Raw genomic sequence first — 20,920 nt, 5'->3', positions numbered from 1 at the left:
CTCATGGGGGTCATGGCGCCCATGCACCAGCTCCCCCCATGTCTCTGCACCCCATCGCCAACCCCAGCCCGTCTCCAGGGAGCCCCAGAGCCTCCCCCACCCCTCTCACCACCCTCCCGGGTGGTGGGGGGGGGGGGGGGGACCCAGTGGGCCACCTCACCCAAAGCCGTGGCGTGGGTGCAGGTGTTTTATTGCTGCACCCACCTGCCCAGCCCCGCACTGCACCCCACATCCCCCCCAACCCACCCCTTGCCCGCGGGGGCTCTTCAGCCCCCCCCCCCCCCCAAGCCCCTGCGTGGCCCGTGGCACCCTCAGCCGAGAGGTTGCAGGGGGCCAGTCCCCCCCCCCGGCTCGGTCGGCTGCCGGCGCTCACTTGGCGTGGGGGTCCAGGTGGCGGTGGTGGTCGCGGGGCCGCGTGCCGCGCCGGGGCCGGCAGAGGCGCGGGGGCACGCCGCTGCCCCTCCTCAGCGCGTGGGACCTCCAGGCCGCCGCGATGCTCTCCGCCTGCCCGCACCGGGACGCTGCCGTCAGCACTGGCACGCCGGGGCACCCCCTGCCCCCCAAAATCCCCATCCCGGCCGCAGGGCGGAGGCACCACTCACCGGGATGAGGAGGTCCCGCTGGTTGTGGCTCTCCAGCATCGCCAGCTCGCTGGGCGCCAGCAAGGGCAAGCGCAGCTCGCGCACGGGCAGCGCGGCCACCTCGGCCACTGGGCGCTCCAGGACGGCCTGCGGGACATGGGACGTGGGCACGGGGCGCGCGCTGCTCCCCTCGCCGGGGCTGGGCACCGCTCTGTGCCCGTGGCAGGACCCCGGGGCCGGGGAGGTCCTGGCACCCTGGGCGGCTCTGCCCTGGGGACCCCCCGCTTGCGCTCACCGAGCTGACGTGCGCCCACTCCCGCACGGCCTGCACCAGGTCCAGCTCGTCGATGGCCAGGCGGTCGCTGCGCAGCACCCGCGCCAGCGCCGCGTCCGAGAGCTCGTGGAAGCCCCGCGTCCGCACGACCGCCTGCGGGTGCAGCGCGGCGCCGGGGCGCTGGCACCGGGACCCTGGCGGCCCTCCCTGTGCCGCGGCAGCCTCCAAACCCCGCCGGGTGCCATCCCTGCCTGGCACCCCTGGCCCCGAGGCCCCATGATCCGACACCTCCCCCCCCCAGCCTTCCTCTTCCTGGCACCCAAGTACGCTCCTAGCACCCCTGCTTGGCACCCCCTCCTTCCCGGCACCCCAACAGCCTCCCTCACAAAGCACCCCAAAACCTGCCCCCAGCACCCCCCTCCCAACCATCGTTTGTTCCCTTCCCCGCTTCCCCGCGGCCTCCCGACACCTTATTCCCATGGGTCCGACCCGCCCTGCAAGGGGGCTCCCCATGCCCTGGGCTGCCCTGTGCCATGCCCCCCCCGTGCTCTGCCTGCAATGGGGTGCCCCGGTGCTCCCCATGCCCTAGTACGTCCCATGCCATGTCCCCCATGCTCCCACTGCGGTGGGGTGCCCCGGTGCCCCCCCAGCCTGTAGCCGTACCGCGGTGCAGCCCTCGATGAACGCCAAGCAGTGCTGCTGGAGGTCTGCCTGCCCGTAGGTCACCGCGGCCTGTGGGGCAACACTGACATCTGCGAGGGGGGGGCCGGGGCAGGAGGGACCCCCCCCCTTCCTCCCCCAAAGACCGACAGCGAGGGACAAGGGCCCTTGGGGCTGGGGGGGGCCGGGCAAGGTGAAGCACCCTCGTGCGGGTGCCAGCGTGGTGGGGCTGGAGCACCTCACACCAGGGCCCCCCCTTTCCCAGCCTGTCCCCTGTGCCAGCCGGGGCCAGTGGCTGCAGCGAGCGGCTCGGTGTCCCCACTGGCCATGAGGGTCCCCAGACCCTGCCGCCCTTCCCAGCCCGCCCCACAGCTGCAAACCCCGCTGCCGCAGATTGGGGTACCCTGACCCCCCCACAGCCTCCCCCAGCCTGTGCCAGAGATGCTCGTCCCCAGCGCGGGACCCTCCCTGGGCACGGGGGGGCATTTCGGCGCAGCAAAGTGCCCCAAGTGCGGCATCGCCTCCCCCAGCAGCTCGGTGGGGGCCAGCGCTGACGCAAAGCAGGAGGGAGCACGAGATGTTTTGATCAGGCTTGTTTTGTTCTGGGGTTTTGGGGTTTTTTTGTTTGTTTCCTCCGGGCCAGTTTTAGCTCTGTTTACGCCGCGGTGGTCAGGCACCCACGCGTGGCAGGCGCTCCTGCGCACCGGGACCTGCGTCCCACCCCGCGAGCATCACCTCGGCCCTCGGAGACGAGAAAGAAAAAAAAAAAAAAAAAAAAAAAAAATCCCCTTATCAGCTTTCGTCAGCCGGGGGCACGGTGGCGTCGGTGGGGCACGCAGAGGTGGGGGACCGTGGGCGCCAGGGGGGCCAGGCCAAGCCGGTGACACGGTTCCACCGCCCCCATGTCCTGGGAGCATCGGCTGCACCATCCCACTCGTCCTTGCTACAAGACCCCTGGGTGATGGACCTGCCCTGGCCCCGAGCAGCATGTGCCATAGGGCCCCTGGTTAATTTTGGGTGCTGGGACTCTCCACGGGGTTTTGGGTGCTCCCCCAGGGTGGCCAAGGGAGGGGACACTGGCTGGGCACAGGGGCACCCAAGGGTGCTGGGGAGGGGACATCCGGCAGGTCAGCACGGACACGACTGGACCTCAGCGAAGGTCTCCAAAGGATTGCTGGGTCGGTCAGACTGATCTCCAAACCATGAGGGATCCCCAAAACCCCAGGTCTTCCCGGTTTGGATGCAACCACCCGTGATGGCAGGGCCCCGCACCGGGGACCTCCGGCTGGCCTGGCGGGGGGGGCTGGAGGGGGACACAGGGACATGGCCCTGCCACAGGCTGTGCTGGCCCCGGTGGCCCCAGAGCAATGTGCCGGGGAGCGGGCAGGGCCCGGAAAGGGTAGGAAATCCTGCCTGACAGTCAGGCCAAGAGGAGGAGGGCCAGGCCAGCTCATGCATGCCCCAAAATAGGAAGGGTTACTTTTACCCTCCGTGACACCATGTGGGAACTTCTCACTGCGCAGTGGGGTCCCGTGGGCTTGCAAGCCAAGCAAAAGCGCACCCAGGTGGGACGGGGCCTGGAGGAGAGGGGTCACTTCCCCTTCTCGCAACCTCTGTGTGGGTCACAGCTAAGCAGTACAGAGGGCCTCTCCCCGCCCCAGCGTAGGGGCCCATTTTGGGGATGGTCTACAGGGATGGCTGAGGTCCCCCTCTACCCCAAAGCACCCAGAGGGGCCACTTGTGGATCACCCCCGCCCCATCTGTGCAGCCCTGCAGGTGGCTCCAACGCCAGGACCCCCTGCCCTGCATGGGGCAGGGGCACATGAGTCCCAGCACCGCTCACCACACGGGTGACTCACCTGCAGGGCCTCGCAGACCTGCTCCACACTCAGCGTGTCCTTGATGAACTCGACACAGAGCTGAAAGGCAGACGGAGCCAGGCCGGGCTGGGGGAGCAGAGCCACCCCGGGGCGCTCAGCGTCCCCCAGACCCGGCACGGGGACAGGGGACACTGTGACACAGGACATCCAGCCCCACGGGGTTTCGCAACGCCTGCTCTGGGCTGCGGGGTGAGGGATTGCAGCGACGCACGGGGGGCAGGCGGTTCAGCCGCAGGGCTGAGCTCGGAGCAAGCAAATGCCAGCCGACCTCGACCTCGCAGCCTGAGAGGGGCCAGTGGATGGGGACAGAGGGCCACGGCCCAGCCACGGACACCAGCCCGTGTCCTGCTGCAGGGGGACAGCCCCGGAGCCGGGCTGGGGGCTCTGGGAATGCTGCTGCCTCCACAGAGGAGCAGGGGACCATGCTTGGGGTCCTGGGGGACCCCGGGCATCTTGGCGATGTTCGGGGCTCCGGCTGCAGCCCAAATCCCAGCAATGTCAGCATGATGCAGCCGGATTGGCACGTCTATCAGCTGCCCCGGGGGGGAGAGATCTCCCACCCATCCCATGGCTCTTGCAAAGGGGACACGTGGGCAGAGCCGTGGCAGGACGCGTGGGCAGGGCCACGAGGGCAGCAGGAGCAGTCAGGGCTCCTGGGAAACCCGAAGTGACATGATGGTCAGGAAGGAGCTGTCAGCAGCCAGCTGGCGGCAGAAGGGCTCTGAGTCACCAGCGGGGATGGAGGAGGGAGATGAAGTCACCAGGCAGCTGGGGATGCAGCTACGGGTTTCCCCCGCCAGCGTGTGTGTGGGTGTCAGCCCCTTTCCCCGTCACCCCCTGGCCAGGTCCCTCTGTCGCTGGCAGGTATCCGCACATCAGCCCCCCGGCTGGGAGGGTGCAAGGTTATCCCCCGTTGCGTGGATCTGTTGGATTGCCCCTCCCGGTACTTCCAGCCCTTCCACATCGTCCCTCCCTGCAGCTCTGGCTCCTGTTCAGCACCAGCAGCCTCGTTTCCTCTCGAGTTTCTCCCTTTTCCAGCTGTTCATTAACTCATCGGTTCCAGGAGGAGTTTGGGCATTCCCCTGGTATTTCCACCTCTGTCCGGCCTCTCCGGTGGCCTTTCTCTCCCTGCATCGCTTTCCCACCAGGCCAGACCAGCCTGCGTCCGCGTCGGGGGTTCGAGGCACGGATCCACGTGGGGTAACCCCGGCAGCCGGCTTTGCCTGGGCTGGGGAAGCACGGGGCTGCCGGGGTGCCGGTCCCCGTCTTTGCGACACGTCTCACTTTCCTTCCCCGCGCGCCCGGCTGTTTGAAAGCCCAGAGCCCCATCCGGGAGCCCCCCTCTTCACCGGGCACCCCCGCGTTTCCCCCGGGGGCTGCCGTGGGGCTGAGCTTGTCCCCATGGGGCTGCACCCACCCCGGGGCCCCCTCGGCACCGGGCGCGCAGCGACCGCGGTTACAGCTTCAGCAGGGTCCTTCCTTTCCGGTGTGGGAAAAGGGAGGGGAAGTCCAGGCATGAGGCAGCCGGTCACGGGATCGGCCCGGCCGTAATCCAGGAATCCCTCCGATGACATGTCCTGGCCGTGCTCCCTGCCAGGGAGCCGTGTCAGCTGTCTGCCCCCTCCTCGCCGCAGCTCCCTGTCTGTCTGTCCAGACACGGCCCCGGCAGCATGCGCTGGCTCCGATGCCTCCTGCCCCCCCTCCGTGGCACCGTGGCCGGGGTGCTGGGCGCTTGCTGCTCCCCAGCGCCCGGGGCTTTCCCTGGGAGCATCCCCCCGGCAGATGACCGGAGGGCAGAGGTAGCCCCGGGGGCGGTGAGATGGGGGCTTTCCTACCGCCCTTGCAGTGAGCGATCCCTGCAGCCAGGGGAAGAGGAGAGAGGTCCCGTGCCCTTCCCTGGGATTCCCCAGCACCCCCAGGTGGCTCCCAGCTCCCGGCCCAGCTCTGCCTCACCCTGGAGGGGGAACCCACCGGAGAGCCCCTCTGGGCTTGAGAAACAGGGTTGAGCCTGAGCTGCCCTAGGATGGAGCTGGGCAATGCATCACGGCCTGGGCAGGGACCACCTGGGCACTGTCCGCTGAGCCATCTCCAGCCACCAGCCGTGCGGGGACCACCCCGGGGTGCTACTCGGCACAGGGCACCCGTCCGGCTCAGCTGGTGACGACACCGCCCTGGGTGCGAGCAGGGCCTTACCTTGCACAGGTCCTGCAGGCCGTACTCCACCGATGAGGTCAGCACCTCCAGGGCCTGAGCAGCAAGAGAAACACCATGAGCACCAGCAGGCAGGGCCCATTGGCAGGCCGGGGCCAAGGGCATGTGTTCTCCTCCCTCCTGCCATCACCCCATCTCTGCTCTTGCTACCAGTTGCACCCAACTCCCGGGTAGGGAGGTAGGGGAAAGGGGCTGCCACGATAGGGGACATGCAGGTGGGGCCATGTGGAGGTGTCCAGCTCTGGTGCTACCATCCCAGGGGCCTAGGTCCTCATGCAGTCACGTCCTGGGTGCCACTAGCTCCCAGCAGATTTTGGTTGCATGGCACCAAGCCCCTGGGCAGGGGGGACCAGAGGCCAGAGCTGTTGCCTCTCTGCCCGAGGTGCACATGGCCAGGGAGCCAGGTCCTGGCTGTGCCAAAGCTGGGACAGACACCCGCGGGACACAGTGCTCTCGACCCCCCCCCCCCCCCAACGCTGGGCTGAGGCCCCACACACTTATTGCCCCTCCCATCGGGAAGGCTTTGTGCAGAGCCCCCCCTCCTGCTCTGATGGCCCAGGAGCAGCAGTGTGCCCCCCCCCCGTGCACCCCATCTCCTCCCTGCTGTCCCCAGAGCACCCCGCTGGCCCCGTGCCCCACTCACAATGTGGCTGTTGAGGGTCACGCAGTTGGTGTAGAGGAACTCAATGACGGCCAGGAAGACCTCGGGCTGCACGTTGCCCAGGACGAGGGGGCCCTGCGGCGGGACGCTGCCGGGGGGGCCCTCGCCCTCGCCGCCCGCCGGCACCTGGCTCAGCATCCCCCGGAAGGCCTGGCAGCGGCAGGCCAGGACGCAGCGGTGCGCGAACACCTCCCGCTTCTCCCGGCCCACCACGAACGTCACGTCACTGCGGAGAAGGAGAGAGGGCCGTGAGGGTCTGGGCATCCAGCACCCCGGGAGGCAGAGCCGCGGGTGCACCGGCCCTGGGGCGCGGGGCCAGGACCCCCCGGGGCTAGGACGGGGTGCCTGCCTCAGCGAGGGGGGGGGGGGGGGGATTTCTCTTCTGCACATCCAGCGGCCAGAGCAGGCCAACACCCTTTATTTTTAACATAGGGGCCTTTCCCAGAGGAACCGCGGAGGGGTCTGGGGGGCTTTGCTGTTTGCTGCTCAGGGTGCCTGGGTGCTGCAGGCAGGCTAAGGAAGACGATTCCTCTGGAAGATGCAGAGCCCCATGGGGTGCCAGCCCAGACCTGAGCAGAAGAGGCCTCAGCCTGCTGGAGAAAGTGGCTTTCGCTTTGAGAGCAGCAAGGTGAAGGGAAAGTCCCGGCGCGCAGCTCGGCACCCAGCGCTGCCGCCTCGGCTCGCGGCGGCTGGCCAAGTGCTCCGGGCTGCGAGCGGCTCCGGCATTGCCGCTGGCGAGCTGGCACGTGGCCCACCCTGCGCCCGCAGGGCACATGGGGAGTCGGGGTCCGTCCCATCGCCCTGTCTCCCCACAGCCCCCCCCGCATGGCCTGGGACCTCGGCCGCCCCACGTCCCCGCGCAGGGAGGCAGCACCGGGGAGCAGAGGGGCAGAGAGGGGTGAAGAGCGGAGAGGGGTCGGAAAGTCTGCACCCAGCGCTGGAGCACGGTCCATCCATCTCCTCATCCTCTCCTCCACTCTAGCCCCCATCTCAGCGAGCAGGAAGGGGCTCCGCACTGCCGTGACCTGCGCAAACCCACGCTCCGCTCGCCGGGAGGCTGTGCTCAGACACGCCGGGCACAGCCCGAATCTTGCGATGGCCTGAAGGGAGACGTGCCCAGCAGGCACCCGGCCCATCCCACACACGTGTTGGGGCTGTCGTGAGCGATGATACGCAGAGCTGGGCAGTGGGCTGAGGTGTGCTGGGGCCAAGGGAGGTGTGAGCACAGCTCTCCTGGCCCTCCGTGAGAGCTGCAGTGGAGTAAACTGCTCCATGGCTATGGTCCACGGGCAAAGTGAGGGATGCAGAGTGCGGGATGCAGATCGCAGGATGCGATTGCAGGATGCAGATTGCAGACTGTGGGATGCAGATTGCAGATGGACACAGGATGCAGATTGCAGGATGAAGGGTGCAGGATGCGGGTTGCTGGCTGCGAGTTGTAAGATGCTGGATTTGGGATGCAAGTTTCAGGTTGCAGGATGTGAGATGCAGGTGGGGGCTGTGGGCAACTAGACCCTGGCAGCTTTCCTAGCGCGTGGCAGTGCAGCTGGGGAGTTTTCTCAGGGATTTCTCTTCTTGTGGCCAGAATTTCATTAGGGATGGGGATTTCCTCAGATGCAGCCAGCTTTTGTGCCATCCTTAACATGAAGTGGGCAAAGAGGACCGCTCAAGCCGGCCAGCTGCCGGGCAGGAGGTGGCTGGCAGGTGGGAGAGGCGGAGGAGACAGCTGTCAATCTTCCCTCCCTGATTCAGTAGGACGTGGAGGGACAGAGTAACTGAGGCCACGGTTGGAAACAAGACGGAGCAGAGGTGCTCCCCGGGGAGGTGCACAGCTGGCTGCAGCACCTGAGGACGAGGGCACCCGGGGATCGACAGCGTGGGATTTCAGCAGTGCCTGTGATGCCGTATTGCAGCTCTTGCCCCACATCCGTGGGGAAGGAAGGGGCCTGGGAGCACCTGGGGGTTGTGTCTCCTCCAGAGAGGAGCCCGGCATCCCACGGGGGCACGGCACGAGCATTAGGGCCGGGCTGCCACAAGAAAGAGCTGCGAGCGCCGTGCGTGCCCCGGGACCGCCTGCGGGCTTCCCCGGGGATCCCCGGCGGCGCGCTCGGCCACGAGCCGCGGTGCACGGGGGTTCCCGCGCTGCCCGGGGGCTGGATGCGACCCGCAGCCACGCGAGCCCGCGGAGGGCCCCAACCCGCCGTGCCGCAACGGCTCGCCAGCGCCCGGGACCGCGGCGCGGAGCAGGCGCGGGGACCAGATGCGCGCCGCGGCGTTGGGGGGGGGGGGTGGCGGCGTCCCCAGCCCCTCACCTGAACTGCGGGTTGTTGACCAGGGAGCGGAGGGCGGCGGTGAAGGCGGCCGCCTCGCCGTGCAGCCGCGCGGAGCAGGAGCGGGCCATGGCCCGCCGCAGGGAGCGCGCCGGAGGAATGCGGAGCAGGCCGGAGACGGGAGGCAGGCGGGCCCGGGCCGCGGGGAGGAGGCCGGCCCGCCGCAGCACGGCCCCTTGCTAGGGAAACCGGCCGCTTGGCCGGCAGCGCCGGAGCAAGGCAGCCCACGCTGGAGGGGGGCCGAGGGCCGAGAGGGGGCAGACGCGGTGGGGGGGGGGCGGCGAGGAAGCAGCTGGAAAACTGGTGTCTTGCTGCCAAGTCGGCTCCGGCTGGGTGTTTTCCGAGCCGAGAGCGAAGCAAGGAGGCCGGCGTCCTGCGCCCAGCCCTGCTGCGGCCCCGGTTTGGGCTCTGCCCTGCATTGCCCGAAGGACGGGGACACCCGCGGCCCGGTGCTCCGGGCAGCATCCACACACCATGGCTCGCAGCAGCAGGTCCTGCCCCGGAGCAAGCACCGTTGCTGGAGTCGATGGGGCAAATGAGGGCAGAAGGATAAAGGCAGGCTGGGATTTAGGAAAAAGCTACACGTGCATAAGTTAAATGTGCAAAAACCTCACCTCCCCCCGGACATGCACAGCCCTTTGCAGCGAGCTGGCGGGCACAGCCAGGGCTGAGCACTCAGTCCCCGGAGCAAAGCGGTGAGGACGGCCGTGGGGCGAACGCTAGCCCTGCAAGCAGCTCTGCCCCTCATAGTGGCCAAGGTCTTCCCCACCTACCAACGCCGTCGCAGCCTGGCTCGCTCAGATTTGCTGCGGATACAAAAAAAGCAGTGCGCCAAATGTTGCGGAGGCATGACAGCCTTGCCCACGGCTGAGGCAAGCGATGTGCCGGGGATGCCCACTCCCCTTTGCACAGCTCCTAGCCGGCCCCACGACAGGGGACGGGTGCCCACGGAGGGACCCACCTTTGCTCTCTGCAGCCGAGCGAGGGAGAGGGAGGAGCAGGGACGGCGGCGAGGGCAGCCGCCCCGAGGGAGCAGGGTCCAGCTGCCAGCGTGCTTGGCAGCGCTAGCCAGCAGCAGGCTATAAATACCTCTGACGGGAGACAGAAACACAAAGGCTTTCTCCGCTTTCCTCAAATAGATCGGCAGCCGGCCCAAACAAAGACGCATTGATCCGGGCGGCCGCAGCGGACCAGCTGGGCTGGGCTCCGCCGGCCATGGGCAGAGAGAAAAACCCGCTCGGGGCTGGGAGCCGCCGGCCAGACCTGCCCTCCGGCCGGGGCACAGCAGCAGCAGCAGCAGCAGCAGGGACGCCCCCCCCCCCCCCCAGCACATCACTGGACTCGGCCACCCCGGCGCTGGGCCACGCGCCCACTCTCCCATGCAGCCCGTTCGCAGGGATGCCATGAGAGAGGCAGCACAGGAGGAATAAGCATCCGAAGGATGCTCCCAGGGTCAAATCAAGCCCTCGGGATCCTGCAGCCGGGGTGCAAAGCAGAGACTGCGGTGGCCCAGCAGGCTTTTCTCCACCCATCACTCTCCCTTGGCACATTAGATACCTGCGAGCTCTTTCCAGGGCTGCCAAGAGGAGATGGGGCTGTCATGTCTCCAGCCCTGCGGTCCCTCTCCCTTGATCCTCCTCCTTTTCTGATGCTCCGTGAGGTCCCTGGGGTCATGGTAATGCTCTTTTCCCGTTGAGGCTGGAGGACCCGTACTGGGAGCAATTGTGCCCCCAGCGCTGGCTGCGGTCCAGGCTGTGGCTCCAAATGCAGCTGGGCTGAAAGTTTCTCCTGGGCTTCACACACGCACACATATATGCACGAGTCCCTGTTGGTGGACGCAGACCTGGGGCCATTTGGCCACGTGCTGGGCAACGTGGCTGGTGCTGGGCTTCGGCCAGCTGCCTTCCCCGGGCACGCAGGGCAGCCGGACGCAGCGGAGGGCGAACAAGGACCAGCATGTTGAAGGACCAGGAAGCAAAGAGTTACAGGAGCCGTGCCCCAGGGCCGGGGCGCATTTCAGTGTCACATAGCAACACTTCACGCTTCACGACACAACGGGTTTCGCTCTGAGGCCTGCCGAGACCAAGGGGCACAGGACAGTCCTGGGCCACGGAGCAGCCCCGGGGGCACGATAGCCAGAGCAGTGCCCTGATTTACCCCGGCAGGGTCACGCGTGGGGTTGGGGGTAAGTGTGTGAGTGGCGTGAGCCAGGAGGGCTGGGGAGGAAGGAGCTGCTCGCCCCGGCCAGGGGGAAAGGACGGCGAGCAGGGCTGGGTACGGGCCCCGCTGGCCGGGACGTCCCAGGCTGCTGGGATGGAGGCACTGGATGCAGAGGCAGCCACCTCCGGCCAGGCAGGGAGAGCCAGGGTCTCCCAGGGTGCGACGCTGCCCTTTGCCAGCCTGGGAACCCCGATCCTCCTGGCATCACAGGAGAGCAGAAAGGTGCCGGCGGCCCATCCTCTGCCCTCTCCCATGGGGAGGAGATGGGGCAAGGCCCCCCGGGAGCTCGGGAAGAGGGCAGGACCCAGCTTTGTGCCACAGCCAGAGAGCAGGCTGCCCATGGCCGTGCGGATCCCTGCAAAGCCGGCTCAGCGCCTGTGCAGCTACCACGGGGCGAATCCCGGCCAGGGCCTCCTGCCGGGCATCAGCCCAGCCTCGGGCATCAGCGGCGACTGCCATCGCGCCCAGGGCTGCGGTCCCGGTTGTGCCCGGGCGGCACGCGCCCTCGCTCCGCGTGCACAGCCGCCCCGAGCCGTCTCCTGTCCCCCCAGCACAGCTCGGCTGAGCTGCGGGAGCGCTGCAGCGGGCAGGGAGAAGCGAAGCCGAGAGGCAGCACTGAAGCCCCCAGGAGCAGCAGGGCCGCTGCTGCGCCCATAGCTCGGGGCCGCATCTTCCTTCCAGGCCACCCAAATGGCCAAGCAGGAGCCGGCCCTGCTGCCGCTGGCAGTGGCTCCGGATGGCGCTGAAGCCCCTCCGCCCCGGGCAGTGCCGGGGGGCGCGCGCCGCGGCTCCCAGCCCTTGGATGCGCTGCCCCGGCCCGCGGCCCCGGCGAAGAGCACCGAGGAGGGCAAGCCGCCCCTGCTCCCCTCCCGCCGCAGCTCCATGCTCAGCGTGCTCAACGCGCCCTTCGCCAGCCGCCGGAGCTCGCTCGTTGCGGTGCCCGGGGGCAGGCGCCCCGCCGTCGGCCCCTGGATGCTCCACAGCCGCGTCAGCTTCTCGGGGCTCCCCCTTTTCCAGCCCATCCAGGAGATTCGCTATGAAAACACCTACAGGATGCAGCCGGATGAGGGCTGCAAGTTCAGTGCCTGCCGGGTGCGGCGGGTGCTGGAGTCGGCCCTGGCCGCCTCGCTGGGCGACGCGGCATACAGCGCCCAGAGCGGTGCCCAGCTGGCCCACAGCCTGGCCGACCTGCTGCGGAGCCGGGCGAAGGAGGCGGTGCCGCCCCGCTACAAGCTGGTCTGCCACGTGCTGCTGGGCCAGCGGGGCCAGCAGAGCCTGCTCGTGGCCAGCCGGGCGCTGTGGGACCCCCAGAGCGACAGCTTCGCCTCGGCCACCTTCTCCAACGCCTCCCTCTTTGCCGTGGCCACGGTACACGGGCTCTACTTTGAGTAGCCCTGCTCCAGCCTTGTAGCACTGCAGGAGAAGAGGGGCTGGAAATAAAGAGATTTGCTCCAGCCGCAGCTCTTCTATGTCACAGGCTTTGGCCTGTGGTGCAGGTGAGGAGCCAGGCACCTTGGGTGATGTAGAGCCAGTGCATCAGTCCAGAAGTCACAGGCCCTCTGCCCGTAGCAGCAGGATAGGGCCAAAGCAGGCTCAAAGCACTAGGGCAGTGCCCGGCCTCTGTGGAGCCCCACATGCAGCTCCCTGCACCACTGGGCCAGACCCCCACCCCGCCTGGCTGCCAGGTTTGGGGGCTCACTACAGTCCCAAGCCTGCCTGCACGTTGCAGCTTCCCCTTACAGCCTGCAAAGGGCCTAAGCTTCAGAAAATACAACCTGACATGTAGCAAGAGGTAAAAAAAAAATCCAGAGTCCTGGAGCAGGCAGCAGCTCTGGGGAAAGACACAGAGCAGCCCAGGCTGTTTCCCACAACCCCAACTGCTCCCAGGCAGATTGATTGCACCAGTACTAAGGAATGAGAGCAGGAGGTAACAGATCATGTTCAAAGCACATCCATGGAGCAGATTAAATCCTCGCGCTTTCCTGGCTTTGGTCCCAGCTCATATCCCATCACATGAGGCAGAGTGCAAAGAGAGGGGGAAGTGAGCCAGTCCCTCCAGGCAGAGCTGGAAGGGCCCTGGGGCATGAGACTTTGCTTTCCCCAAGCCAGGGCAGCACAGACTTTAGAGTAGTTAGATTTGACCCAAGGGCAGAGACAGCAGTGAGCAAGAGCTAATCATGCCCAGCCCTGGGGAGGGGATGGGGGCAGGGGAGGGCCCCAGGGGGTCTCATCCCAACACCAGCTCAAGCCTATAGGGTCCCCAGCACACCCAGCCCTATGACCTTGCCCCCACACCAATGCCAAGGAGGCTCTGGCATGCCAGGCAGAGAGAATACCTGAAGCAAGGATGAAGATGAGGATGCTTTGCTCTCCAGCTTCGGGGAGCTATAGCCAGTTTGTGGCACAGGACCCAGCACCAAGCAAGGTGGAGACAGTTTGCTCTTACAAGAGGAAATTTTTATTGAGGTGAATCAGGGACAAGGGAGCTGCACATGAAAACTTCAACAGGAAAATAAATAAATCCATATAAATAAGATACATAAATAGTCCCACCCAGCAGAGACTGCCTTGAAACAAGAAACCTCCCACAGGTCCCAGCAAAATGAGGGCTTCTCCAGACAAGCCCTCAGATCCCTTTTTTCTCTATCAAGCCTCAAGTTGTACCAGACAATTCACAAATTCGGGAGCAGCTGGAGCATGGTCAGCCCTAGCACTGCCCAAAGGGGCCTTGCTCCCCTCCTTAGTGTAGTGGTTGTGGAGCAGCATGCACCAGCCCATGCACCCCACTGTCAAGGCAGGCAATGCCCTTCACCCCTGTCAATCCCTTGTGGGGGGTGTGTTATCCCCACCCTGCACCAACCTGAGCCTTGAGCACAGGACTCTGGAGACAACTGCTAATATGCCTGAGAGTGATTTCCAGGTGAAGCTGGCAGCTGGGCACATTGCCCAGTGCCAGGACAGCCAGAGCCCTGGTGGCAGGCAATGGACAGCCAGGGAAGGCTGAAGCACCAGCCACTGCAAGGATGCACTGGCTACAAATCCAAACCAGGCTGCAGGGCACTCACTTGCCCCTTCTGCTCTGTCCCAGTCCACTCCACCAAGACCAGCACAACCAGAGCAGGAGCTGCCAGCAGGGAGGCAGTGATTGCCAGAAGCCAAGGAGCAGCAAGGACAAAGGGTGCCCAGACCAGCTGCCATAGCCACATCCAGGTGTCTTAGTCTATAGAGTCCAGCTGAACACCAGAGTACAGGGTGCCCAGGTAGTCATCCAGCACCACAACACACCTCCCATCCCATGGGAGGGTAAGGGGAGTCCTCTACATCCAGAGAGGGTCCCCAAGGTCCCAAGCTAGGCATCAGCCCGCTCCTGGAGGAGCTTGAGGATGTATCTGAGGCGGTGCTGGAGCTCAGGAGAGCAGCCCAGCTCCTGGATGCTGCACAGCTTGTAGGTGTAGGAGTTGCGCTCCCGGTTGATGTAGGTGACAAGGCAGGAGTGGTCAGGCTTGCTGATGATCACCTTGGTGTGATCATTGTAGAAGTTCACCTAGGAGACAGGTGGGGCCAGCATTAAGCACAAGCTTGCTATAATCCACACCTCCTGCAGCACAGTGGGAGCAGAGATGGAGCCACGCTTCCTGCCTCAACTCGTTCCTCCTCCCCAACCAGCCCGGGAACATTGGCCACTCCACACCCTGCAGCAGGAATGCGACTGGCCCAAGCACCAGAGCAGCCAGAAGTGGCTGGCCAAAGCATGGTGCCTCCCTACACCCTCCCAGAGGCTGGACAAGCCACAGTCAGCAGCTCTGGGTACAGGAGCAGCATCCTAGACCAACAGCTAGTTTCACAGCTGAACTTTGCATTTGGGCTGCAGTGGACAAGACCTAACCCAGGCTGGGAGTCCCCAGATGACTTCTTTCCCATAGGGGTCAGGCATCCCTATGAACCCCACACATACCTGGAGGGTGCCACTGCTGAAGAGCATGAGCAAGGCCTGGTCAGTCTTCACCCATTGCAGGAGGAGCAGGGCTGGCTGCCCAAGGTCATCTATGCTGGGCAAGTCACCTCCCTTAGAGAGAAAGGTTTGCATAAGCCACCCATGCCAGTCCAGGGGGTACACTGTCACTGGGTGCAAATGCAGTGGGGCTGGGTATATCCCCAGGGGGGTCCCTGCTACTAGGACACAGCTGTGTCCACCTGGCCATGGCCTGCAAGCAGGGATTCCCATAACTCTGCATTGAGCAGTCAAGCTGTGACTGATGTCCAGCCTGCCCATGGTCCCAGCCCACCCCTCACCAGGGCCCCCACACACCCACCTTCATGAGATGCTGCTCCATGTAGGATGCAAAGTAGTGCAAGACACTCATCTGTCCCTGCAGCTGCTCAGGGATGGCAGACACAGGGAATGCAATGTGTCTGCTGTTGGTAAAGTTGTAATGCACCATCCTGGGAAGGGGAGCAGACTGTGAGCTTTGGGGCCACCCAGCCCCAAGCCCACAACTGGTGGGGCCTCCCCCCACCTCCACCAGCCCTTTCCCACCCACCCTGCCATGGGGCTGGCCCCAGAGACACCAGCACCTTCCCCCTGCTTACTTGTGGTTGGGGGAAAGCGTCATGTGCGTGCCATCATTGAAGAGGACCCCGATGCTGTGGTTGGAGAGCTGGTAGCCAAAGCCATACTTGTTGGAGTAATCCACCCACTTGCTCACCCAGACGAACTGCTCATGCCGGGCCAGGGAGGCTGGGTTTCTGTCCGCTGGTGGGATGGAGGGGGGGGGTGGTGAGCAGTCTGCCCCTGCCCAGCTCACCATCCCACCCCAGGCAAGCAGACCTCCCAGCAGCAGGCTCCAACAGTATTTAAGGTACCCCAAACTGCAGCCCTGCCTTCATCCTGTGGGGAGGGGGACACAGTGCATTGTCCCAGGGGCTGTTTGACTGGTTTACCTGGGGGCATGCAGGACAGACAGGTCCGCAGGAGCCGGACAGCTGACTCAATGACAACAGAGGCAGTGATGCAGTCTTCAAAGGCTGCAGAGGGAAGATGACAAGCTTTGAGTCAACCATCCTGTCCCCTCTGCTATCAACCACAGCAGGTCAGGAAGCTCAGGACAGGCCAAGGTGGCCCAGGTAGGTACTGCTCACCTTCACAGCTGCTGGCCATTGTCCCCCGGATGGAGGGGGACACAGACTTGTGAGATGTCTCCTCTGCCACTGTCTCCACAGGGCTGGAACTGGCGCTGCGGCATGATACCGGGGTGGCCTGCAGAGAGACCTGGCATTAGCACCATCCCAACCTGGTCCCTCAAGGAGGGGTGGGCCCAGGCTTGGGGACAAGCCCTGCTCTTCTCACCTCATTCCCTTCCAGAGTTTTGTAGCTCATCTGTCGACAGATTGAGGTCTTCATCAACCCAGTGACCAGCTTGGAGATGTCATCTTTGTCCTCTGAAGAGCCCTTCTTGGCTAAGGAGAGAGAAGGCAATGAGCCCACTGCTGGGATATTTGGGCCACCACCCCCACTAGCTTGGCTTTCCCTTGGCCTCTCCCTTGCCCATCATGGGAAGGATGGTGTCAGGCAGCTGCCTCCCACTTTCACTTCCCAGTTCTCATGCAACACAAGGTTTCCAGGAGGAACTACCAGCCACGGGTTGTGGCCCAGCATCCGCTCACCAGGCGAGCGCACCCAGCGCCAGGCCACCAGCAACGCAACACCGGAAGGGCAGGGGCAAACCCAATTTGTGCTGGCCTCACAAAGGGGGCTGCAGAGCACCATCAGGAGGCCTCACCAGGAGCCAGGGCCCACTTTTCCCTGGAGGAAGGGTCAGCCAGAGGCTCCTGTCTGTCTGGGTGAGAACACAGCCTTACCCTTGGGTTTCTTCTTCCCAAAGAGTGTCTTGGTGACTTTAGCAAACAGACTCTTGGCTGGGTTGGGGGGACACAGCTCTGGAGCCATCACACAACTGCTGGGAGGGAGCTTCTCAGGTGTGTAGCCCTGCAGAGAGGTCAAAGCAGGGCTTTAGTTTCCATAGCCCACGTGCTACACAGCAGAGCAGCTGCCCTGAGCTGACCAGTCACTCACAACCCTCCTGACAGCCAGCTTGCATTTCTGTCAAGCCACAGATCCAGGATGGGTGTTTAGGTATCATCAGTATGGCAAACAGCCTGTGCTATAGGGACAGAGCAGCAGGGAGCCACACCAGATCCCTTGGCACCCAGAGCAATTCCTCCAGCTGGCATTTCCACCGGATACCAACCACTTCCCTCAAGGGACTGAGGCTGGGGTGACAAGGACAGCACACCAAGGGCAGTGCCCTGCACTTTGTGCTAGGGGTCATGCAGCCGGAAAAGCCTCATCCCGCCTGGAGAAGAGTCACACCAGCCCAGAGATCTGATTGCAGGCTCCCGCCTGCTCACCTTGAAGAACTCATGGTCCAAGATCTCCTCAAGTGTGAGGCGGTCCTGGGGGTTGCGTTTCAGGATGCCAGCGATGAGGTGCTTGGCAGGCACAGAGAGGAAGGCAGGCAGGGTGTAATCCACCTGCTTGATGCACCTGTAGGTCTCTTTGAGGTCAGAGGTCTCAAAAGGAGGGTTCCCACAGAGCAGGGTATACCTGGGAGGGGACACATGCCACAGTTACATCCCTGCAGGGCTCATGACTCAGCAGCACTTAGAGCAAGGAAGTTATTCACATGCAGCCAGCCACACCTGGCTGGGAGCACCACTTCCCAGCCCGGGGAATGAGCAAACGGGGCAGCAGCGTTCACATCCGGCCGTGCTTCCTCCTAGCAACTGTTTGGAGCAACAGGCAAGGAGCCCTTAGGAAGCAGGGGAGGGCTGGGGAGGCAAAGGCCATCCTCCCCAGCTGCTGCACTGCTGCTGTGCTCCTGCCCCAGTGCACCCCCCGCACTGTGAGGCCGCTTGTGCAGGCACTGGAGTGGAAAGTTCAGCAGGAAGCTTGTGGGTAGCGGCCAGGCAGGGGCTAGAGGTTTATCGAAGCAGCACAAGCGACTCAGCGATCGCTCCCCATACAAACAGGCACGGCAGCTGCCGCCAGCCACCGAGATTTTCCATTGTTTATCATGTTCTCAAGTCGGTCAAGTCTGCTTTGAACCGGAGCTGAGAACAGCACGAGAGAGTTTGCAAGTGTGCAGCTCCCACTCGCAGAGCTCCTGAGCAGCATCCCAGCCCCCAAGATGGATCTCTGCTCCAGAAAAAGCACTCAGCAGACCCAGCCGCTTGTCGCCCTCCTCCTGCCTTTCAGCAGCCACTGCAAACCCACAAGATGAAGTACAACTTCCTCATCAGGGCTGCTCCAGAGCACCCCTCTCCCCAGCCCTGGGGACACACATGGAGCAGGCAGGACTGTGTAGACCCCATCCCCGCCTGGCCACAACACTTTGCACACAGCAGCACTGACTTACATGACACAGCCTAGAGACCACACATCCGACTCGGGCCCATGGCCCTGCCGCAGCAGCACTTCAGGGGCCAGGTAGTTGGGGGTCCCGCATATTGTCCTGCAGGGCAGCAGAGAGCTGGGTCAGTGCATGCTTTGCATCCCTTTGCAAGCAGCCTCTCCCCATCCAAGCCCTCACTTTTAGCTTGCAGACTGTTCTACCCCCTCCCATTTTGCTCGTTGGGAGCAAGAGGCTCCATCCATCTACAAGAGCCCCCTACAAGCTCCCTCCCCCCAGCTCCCAGGGGTCAGGAGCAGCTGCTCCTGGAGAGCCATTGGGAAGAGCTTGTCCTCAATACAGCAAGGAACAGAGCCTTTGTGTCCCCAGCCCCGCACACCAGGCAGGGCAGCCTGGCAGGCACAATAGCCATAGTGAGCACATTGTTCTCCGACGGGCTGCAAGCTCCCTCCTGGAGAAGCCGCAAGCCCTCCACCCCGCCCCTTGCCTGCGGCCACGAGCCCCAGGCAGCTGGGGCAGGAATCGCCCCCCACCACTCTCGCAGCCAGAAGGGTTGCTTGCCCCTCTACTTAGGATGCTGGCCAGGAAGAAGATGAGCCCTTGGAGGACAGCTCTGGAGCACGGAACTCAGACTTACTTTTTCTTCTGGTCAGAGATATCCTGACAAGCAGCTAGACCAAAATCCCCCACTTTCAGCTCCATGTTTTCATTGATGAAGAAGTTGCCTACAAGACAAGAGTGATGCATCAGCACTGATCACTGTAGGGCAGCCCAGTCCCCACACAGGTCTTTGCCCTGACAGTGGCACTCACCGAGCTTGAGGTCCCTGTGTAGGATGCCCTTGAGGTGGAGGTATTTCAAGCCTGAGATAATCTGTTTGAGGTAATAGCGCACTTCTGGCTCCAGCAGAGTATGGCGGGCCTTCCAGATGTGAGCCAGGGACTGCAGAGGGAGAGAAGGCAGTTAGGTAACTGCAGGCAGCGAGAAGAGGCATCTGTACCCACTAGGCAAGGGGTAGGCAAAACGCAGTTCTTCCAGAAGTAACACATCCACAAATAATCCTTCTGGCATGGCCATGAACTCAAAGCATTGAGGTCACCACAGAATGCTCAGCACAACCAGTGGATTTACAGGTGGCACCACTGGGGACTATGGGTTACCAACACAAGCAGATTGCCTGTCCTGTTCAGGGTATCTGAGCTGTCTCCAATGCAAGCAAACAGCTTGTGGCTGAGCAGGGTTAGCTCAGAGGGTGGAACAGAACAGGCAACAATGGAAACCAGGAGAAAGTGCTAACACAGCTCCTCAGATACAGCTCAGCACCAGCCACCTGTGGCTCATTTTATGGGAACCTTTGGCAGCCAGCAGTTACCTTCCTACTGCAGTGCTCCAGGAAGATATAGATGCTCTCCGAGTCCTCAAAGTGATGGGAGAACTTGACAATGTGCTTGTGGTGCAAGTCCCTGTGCAGCTCAATCTCATTGGTGATCTGGAAGAGCAGGAGCCACAGGTAAGCACAGAGCTCTCGCTGCACCCCAGCCAGCCAGGCAGACACCCTTTGGCAACCCCACGCTGCCTACCTTCTCCCGCTGGTGGGGTTTAGCCACCCGGCTGTGAGGAATGACCTTCACGGCATAGGTTTTGTTGCTCGAGAGGTCTGTCATTTCGTAGCATCGTGCAAAACCCCCCTGCAAAGGAAGATGTGGTTAGGGATAAGCAAGACAGCTCTTTGCTCTTGTCTCAGCCACCCCGGATGCTAATAAGCCTCGACCGTTTCCTTGCAACACAGCCTGGAGAGCATCATAAGCCTCTCTCCCTCCTGCTACGTTGCCCACTAAGATCTGAACTACAAGGTTCTCGACTAGGGATTTTCTTTATTCAGTTCCTGTAAAGCCTCCAGGGTGTTTTTCCTCCCACCACGGCAAGGCTCTGCATCTTTCCACATGCCAGATCACCCGGAAAGTCCTGCACCGGGCAGGAAAGTAGAACAGGCCGGGAGATTTGAGGCCACCGAAAGCGAGCGGCGCAGAGACAGGTTTTTCCTGCCGTGATGTCAGCGCGCGGATCTGCACACTCAGCTGCCGAGCCGCCCCGGCCGGGCTGGGGCCGGCGCGCCGCCTCCCACACGCCGCCCCGAGCACGGGGGACGGGCCCGGCCCGGCCGGCTGGGAACGCGGCGCCCGCGCTCCCACGCGCGCCCCGAAACCCGCGGCGCGGCGGCAGGGCGGGCTGCCAGCGCCGTGACTCACGGCCGCCCCACCGGAGCCCCAGGGCCCGGGCAGGGGGGCGGCGGGTCCCCACGCGAGGGGAGCCGAGCGCGGCGGCCACCCGAGCCGCTCGGATCGCGGCGCTGGGCAGCCGGGCCGTGCCCCGCCCGCCGCGCGGCGCCCCCCGGCCCCGGTGCCGCGGCGGTACCTTGCCCAGGAGGCGGCCCTTGCAGTAGGAGCGGCCCGAGAGCGGGTCGGTGATGATGCGGGTGGTCTCGGCCGCCCGGGGCGGCGGCGCCGGGGCGGGCTCGGGGCGGTCGCGGGGGAGGCGGGCGGCGGGGAAGGGCGGGTAGAGGCCGGCGGGCTCCATGGCGGGACCGGGCCGGGGGCTCGGGGATCCGCTGCCGCCGCTGCCGCCGAGCCCGCGCACGTGGTGCCGCCGCCGCCGCCGAGCGCTCCCGCTGGGGCGGCAGGGAATCCCGCCGCC

At 64.4% G+C, this 20,920-nt stretch overlaps 3 protein-coding genes across 5 annotated transcripts; 1 reads left to right on the top strand and 2 right to left on the bottom strand.

The window, feature by feature from the left end:
- Positions 1-295: 295 nt before the first annotated feature.
- BTBD19 (BTB domain containing 19) lies at positions 296-10,541 on the bottom strand. 2 transcript variants are annotated; one of them, XM_067301115.1, is made up of 8 exons: positions 10,155-10,541; positions 6,250-6,493; positions 5,589-5,642; positions 3,375-3,434; positions 1,519-1,587; positions 877-1,008; positions 603-728; positions 296-504 (listed from the first exon to the last, which is right to left on the bottom strand). In XM_067301115.1, the coding sequence occupies exons 2-8, from the start codon at positions 6,403-6,405 to the stop codon at positions 370-372; spliced, it is 732 nt and encodes a 243-aa protein (XP_067157216.1). In that variant the 5' UTR covers positions 6,406-6,493; positions 10,155-10,541; the 3' UTR covers positions 296-369. The 2 variants fall into 2 exon arrangements, with proteins under 2 accessions (XP_067157216.1, XP_067157215.1); XM_067301114.1 differs by lacking the exon at positions 10,155-10,541 and adding an exon at positions 8,580-8,798.
- A 142-nt stretch (positions 10,542-10,683) lies between these two features.
- DYNLT4 (dynein light chain Tctex-type 4) lies at positions 10,684-12,209 on the top strand. Its single transcript, XM_013962030.2, has 2 exons — positions 10,684-10,782; positions 11,499-12,209. Exon 2 carries the CDS (start codon positions 11,508-11,510, stop codon positions 12,207-12,209), a length of 702 nt encoding a protein of 233 aa, XP_013817484.2. The 5' UTR covers positions 10,684-10,782; positions 11,499-11,507.
- Positions 12,210-13,262: 1,053 nt separating this feature from the next.
- Positions 13,263-20,803, bottom strand: PLK3 (polo like kinase 3). 2 transcript variants are annotated; one of them, XM_067301111.1, is made up of 15 exons: positions 20,642-20,803; positions 19,807-19,914; positions 19,599-19,715; positions 19,039-19,168; positions 18,864-18,951; positions 18,233-18,328; positions 17,226-17,421; positions 16,677-16,803; positions 16,165-16,274; positions 15,957-16,074; positions 15,759-15,842; positions 15,408-15,570; positions 15,131-15,260; positions 14,773-14,883; positions 13,263-14,361 (listed from the first exon to the last, which is right to left on the bottom strand). In XM_067301111.1, the coding sequence occupies exons 1-15, from the start codon at positions 20,801-20,803 to the stop codon at positions 14,167-14,169; spliced, it is 1,935 nt and encodes a 644-aa protein (XP_067157212.1). In that variant the 3' UTR covers positions 13,263-14,166. The 2 variants fall into 2 exon arrangements, with proteins under 2 accessions (XP_067157212.1, XP_067157214.1); XM_067301113.1 differs by lacking the exon at positions 14,773-14,883.
- Positions 20,804-20,920: the final 117 nt, after the last annotated feature.

The sequence above is a fragment of the Apteryx mantelli genome, chromosome 8, assembly GCF_036417845.1.
Source record: "Apteryx mantelli isolate bAptMan1 chromosome 8, bAptMan1.hap1, whole genome shotgun sequence".
NCBI classification, from domain to species: Eukaryota; Metazoa; Chordata; class Aves; order Apterygiformes; family Apterygidae; genus Apteryx; species Apteryx mantelli.
This window is presented reverse-complemented; position numbering and strand designations above follow the sequence as displayed.

Bases quoted from the DNA above. Each gene is read 5' to 3' on its own strand.
- DYNLT4 (XM_013962030.2), top strand. From the start codon at position 11,508: ATGGCCAAGCAGGAGCCGGCCCTGCTGCCGCTGGCAGTGGCTCCGGAT.
- BTBD19 (XM_067301114.1), bottom strand. From the start codon at position 8,668: ATGGCCCGCTCCTGCTCCGCGCGGCTGCACGGCGAGGCGGCCGCCTTC. The intron at 1,588-3,374 runs GTGAGTCACCCG...GTTGCCCCACAG, and splicing joins AGGTCTGCGAGGCCCTGCAG to GCCGCGGTGACCTACGGGCA. The intron at 1,009-1,518 runs GTACGGCTACAG...CTGCACCCGCAG, and splicing joins TCATCGAGGGCTGCACCGCG to GCGGTCGTGCGGACGCGGGG.
- PLK3 (XM_067301111.1), bottom strand. From the start codon at position 20,803: ATGGAGCCCGCCGGCCTCTACCCGCCCTTCCCCGCCGCCCGCCTCCCC. The intron at 16,075-16,164 runs GTGAGAAGAGCA...GTCTCTCTGCAG, and splicing joins AAACTCTGGAAGGGAATGAG to GCCACCCCGGTATCATGCCG. The intron at 15,571-15,758 runs GTAAACCAGTCA...CCATCCCACCAG, and splicing joins TCTGTCCTGCATGCCCCCAG to CGGACAGAAACCCAGCCTCC.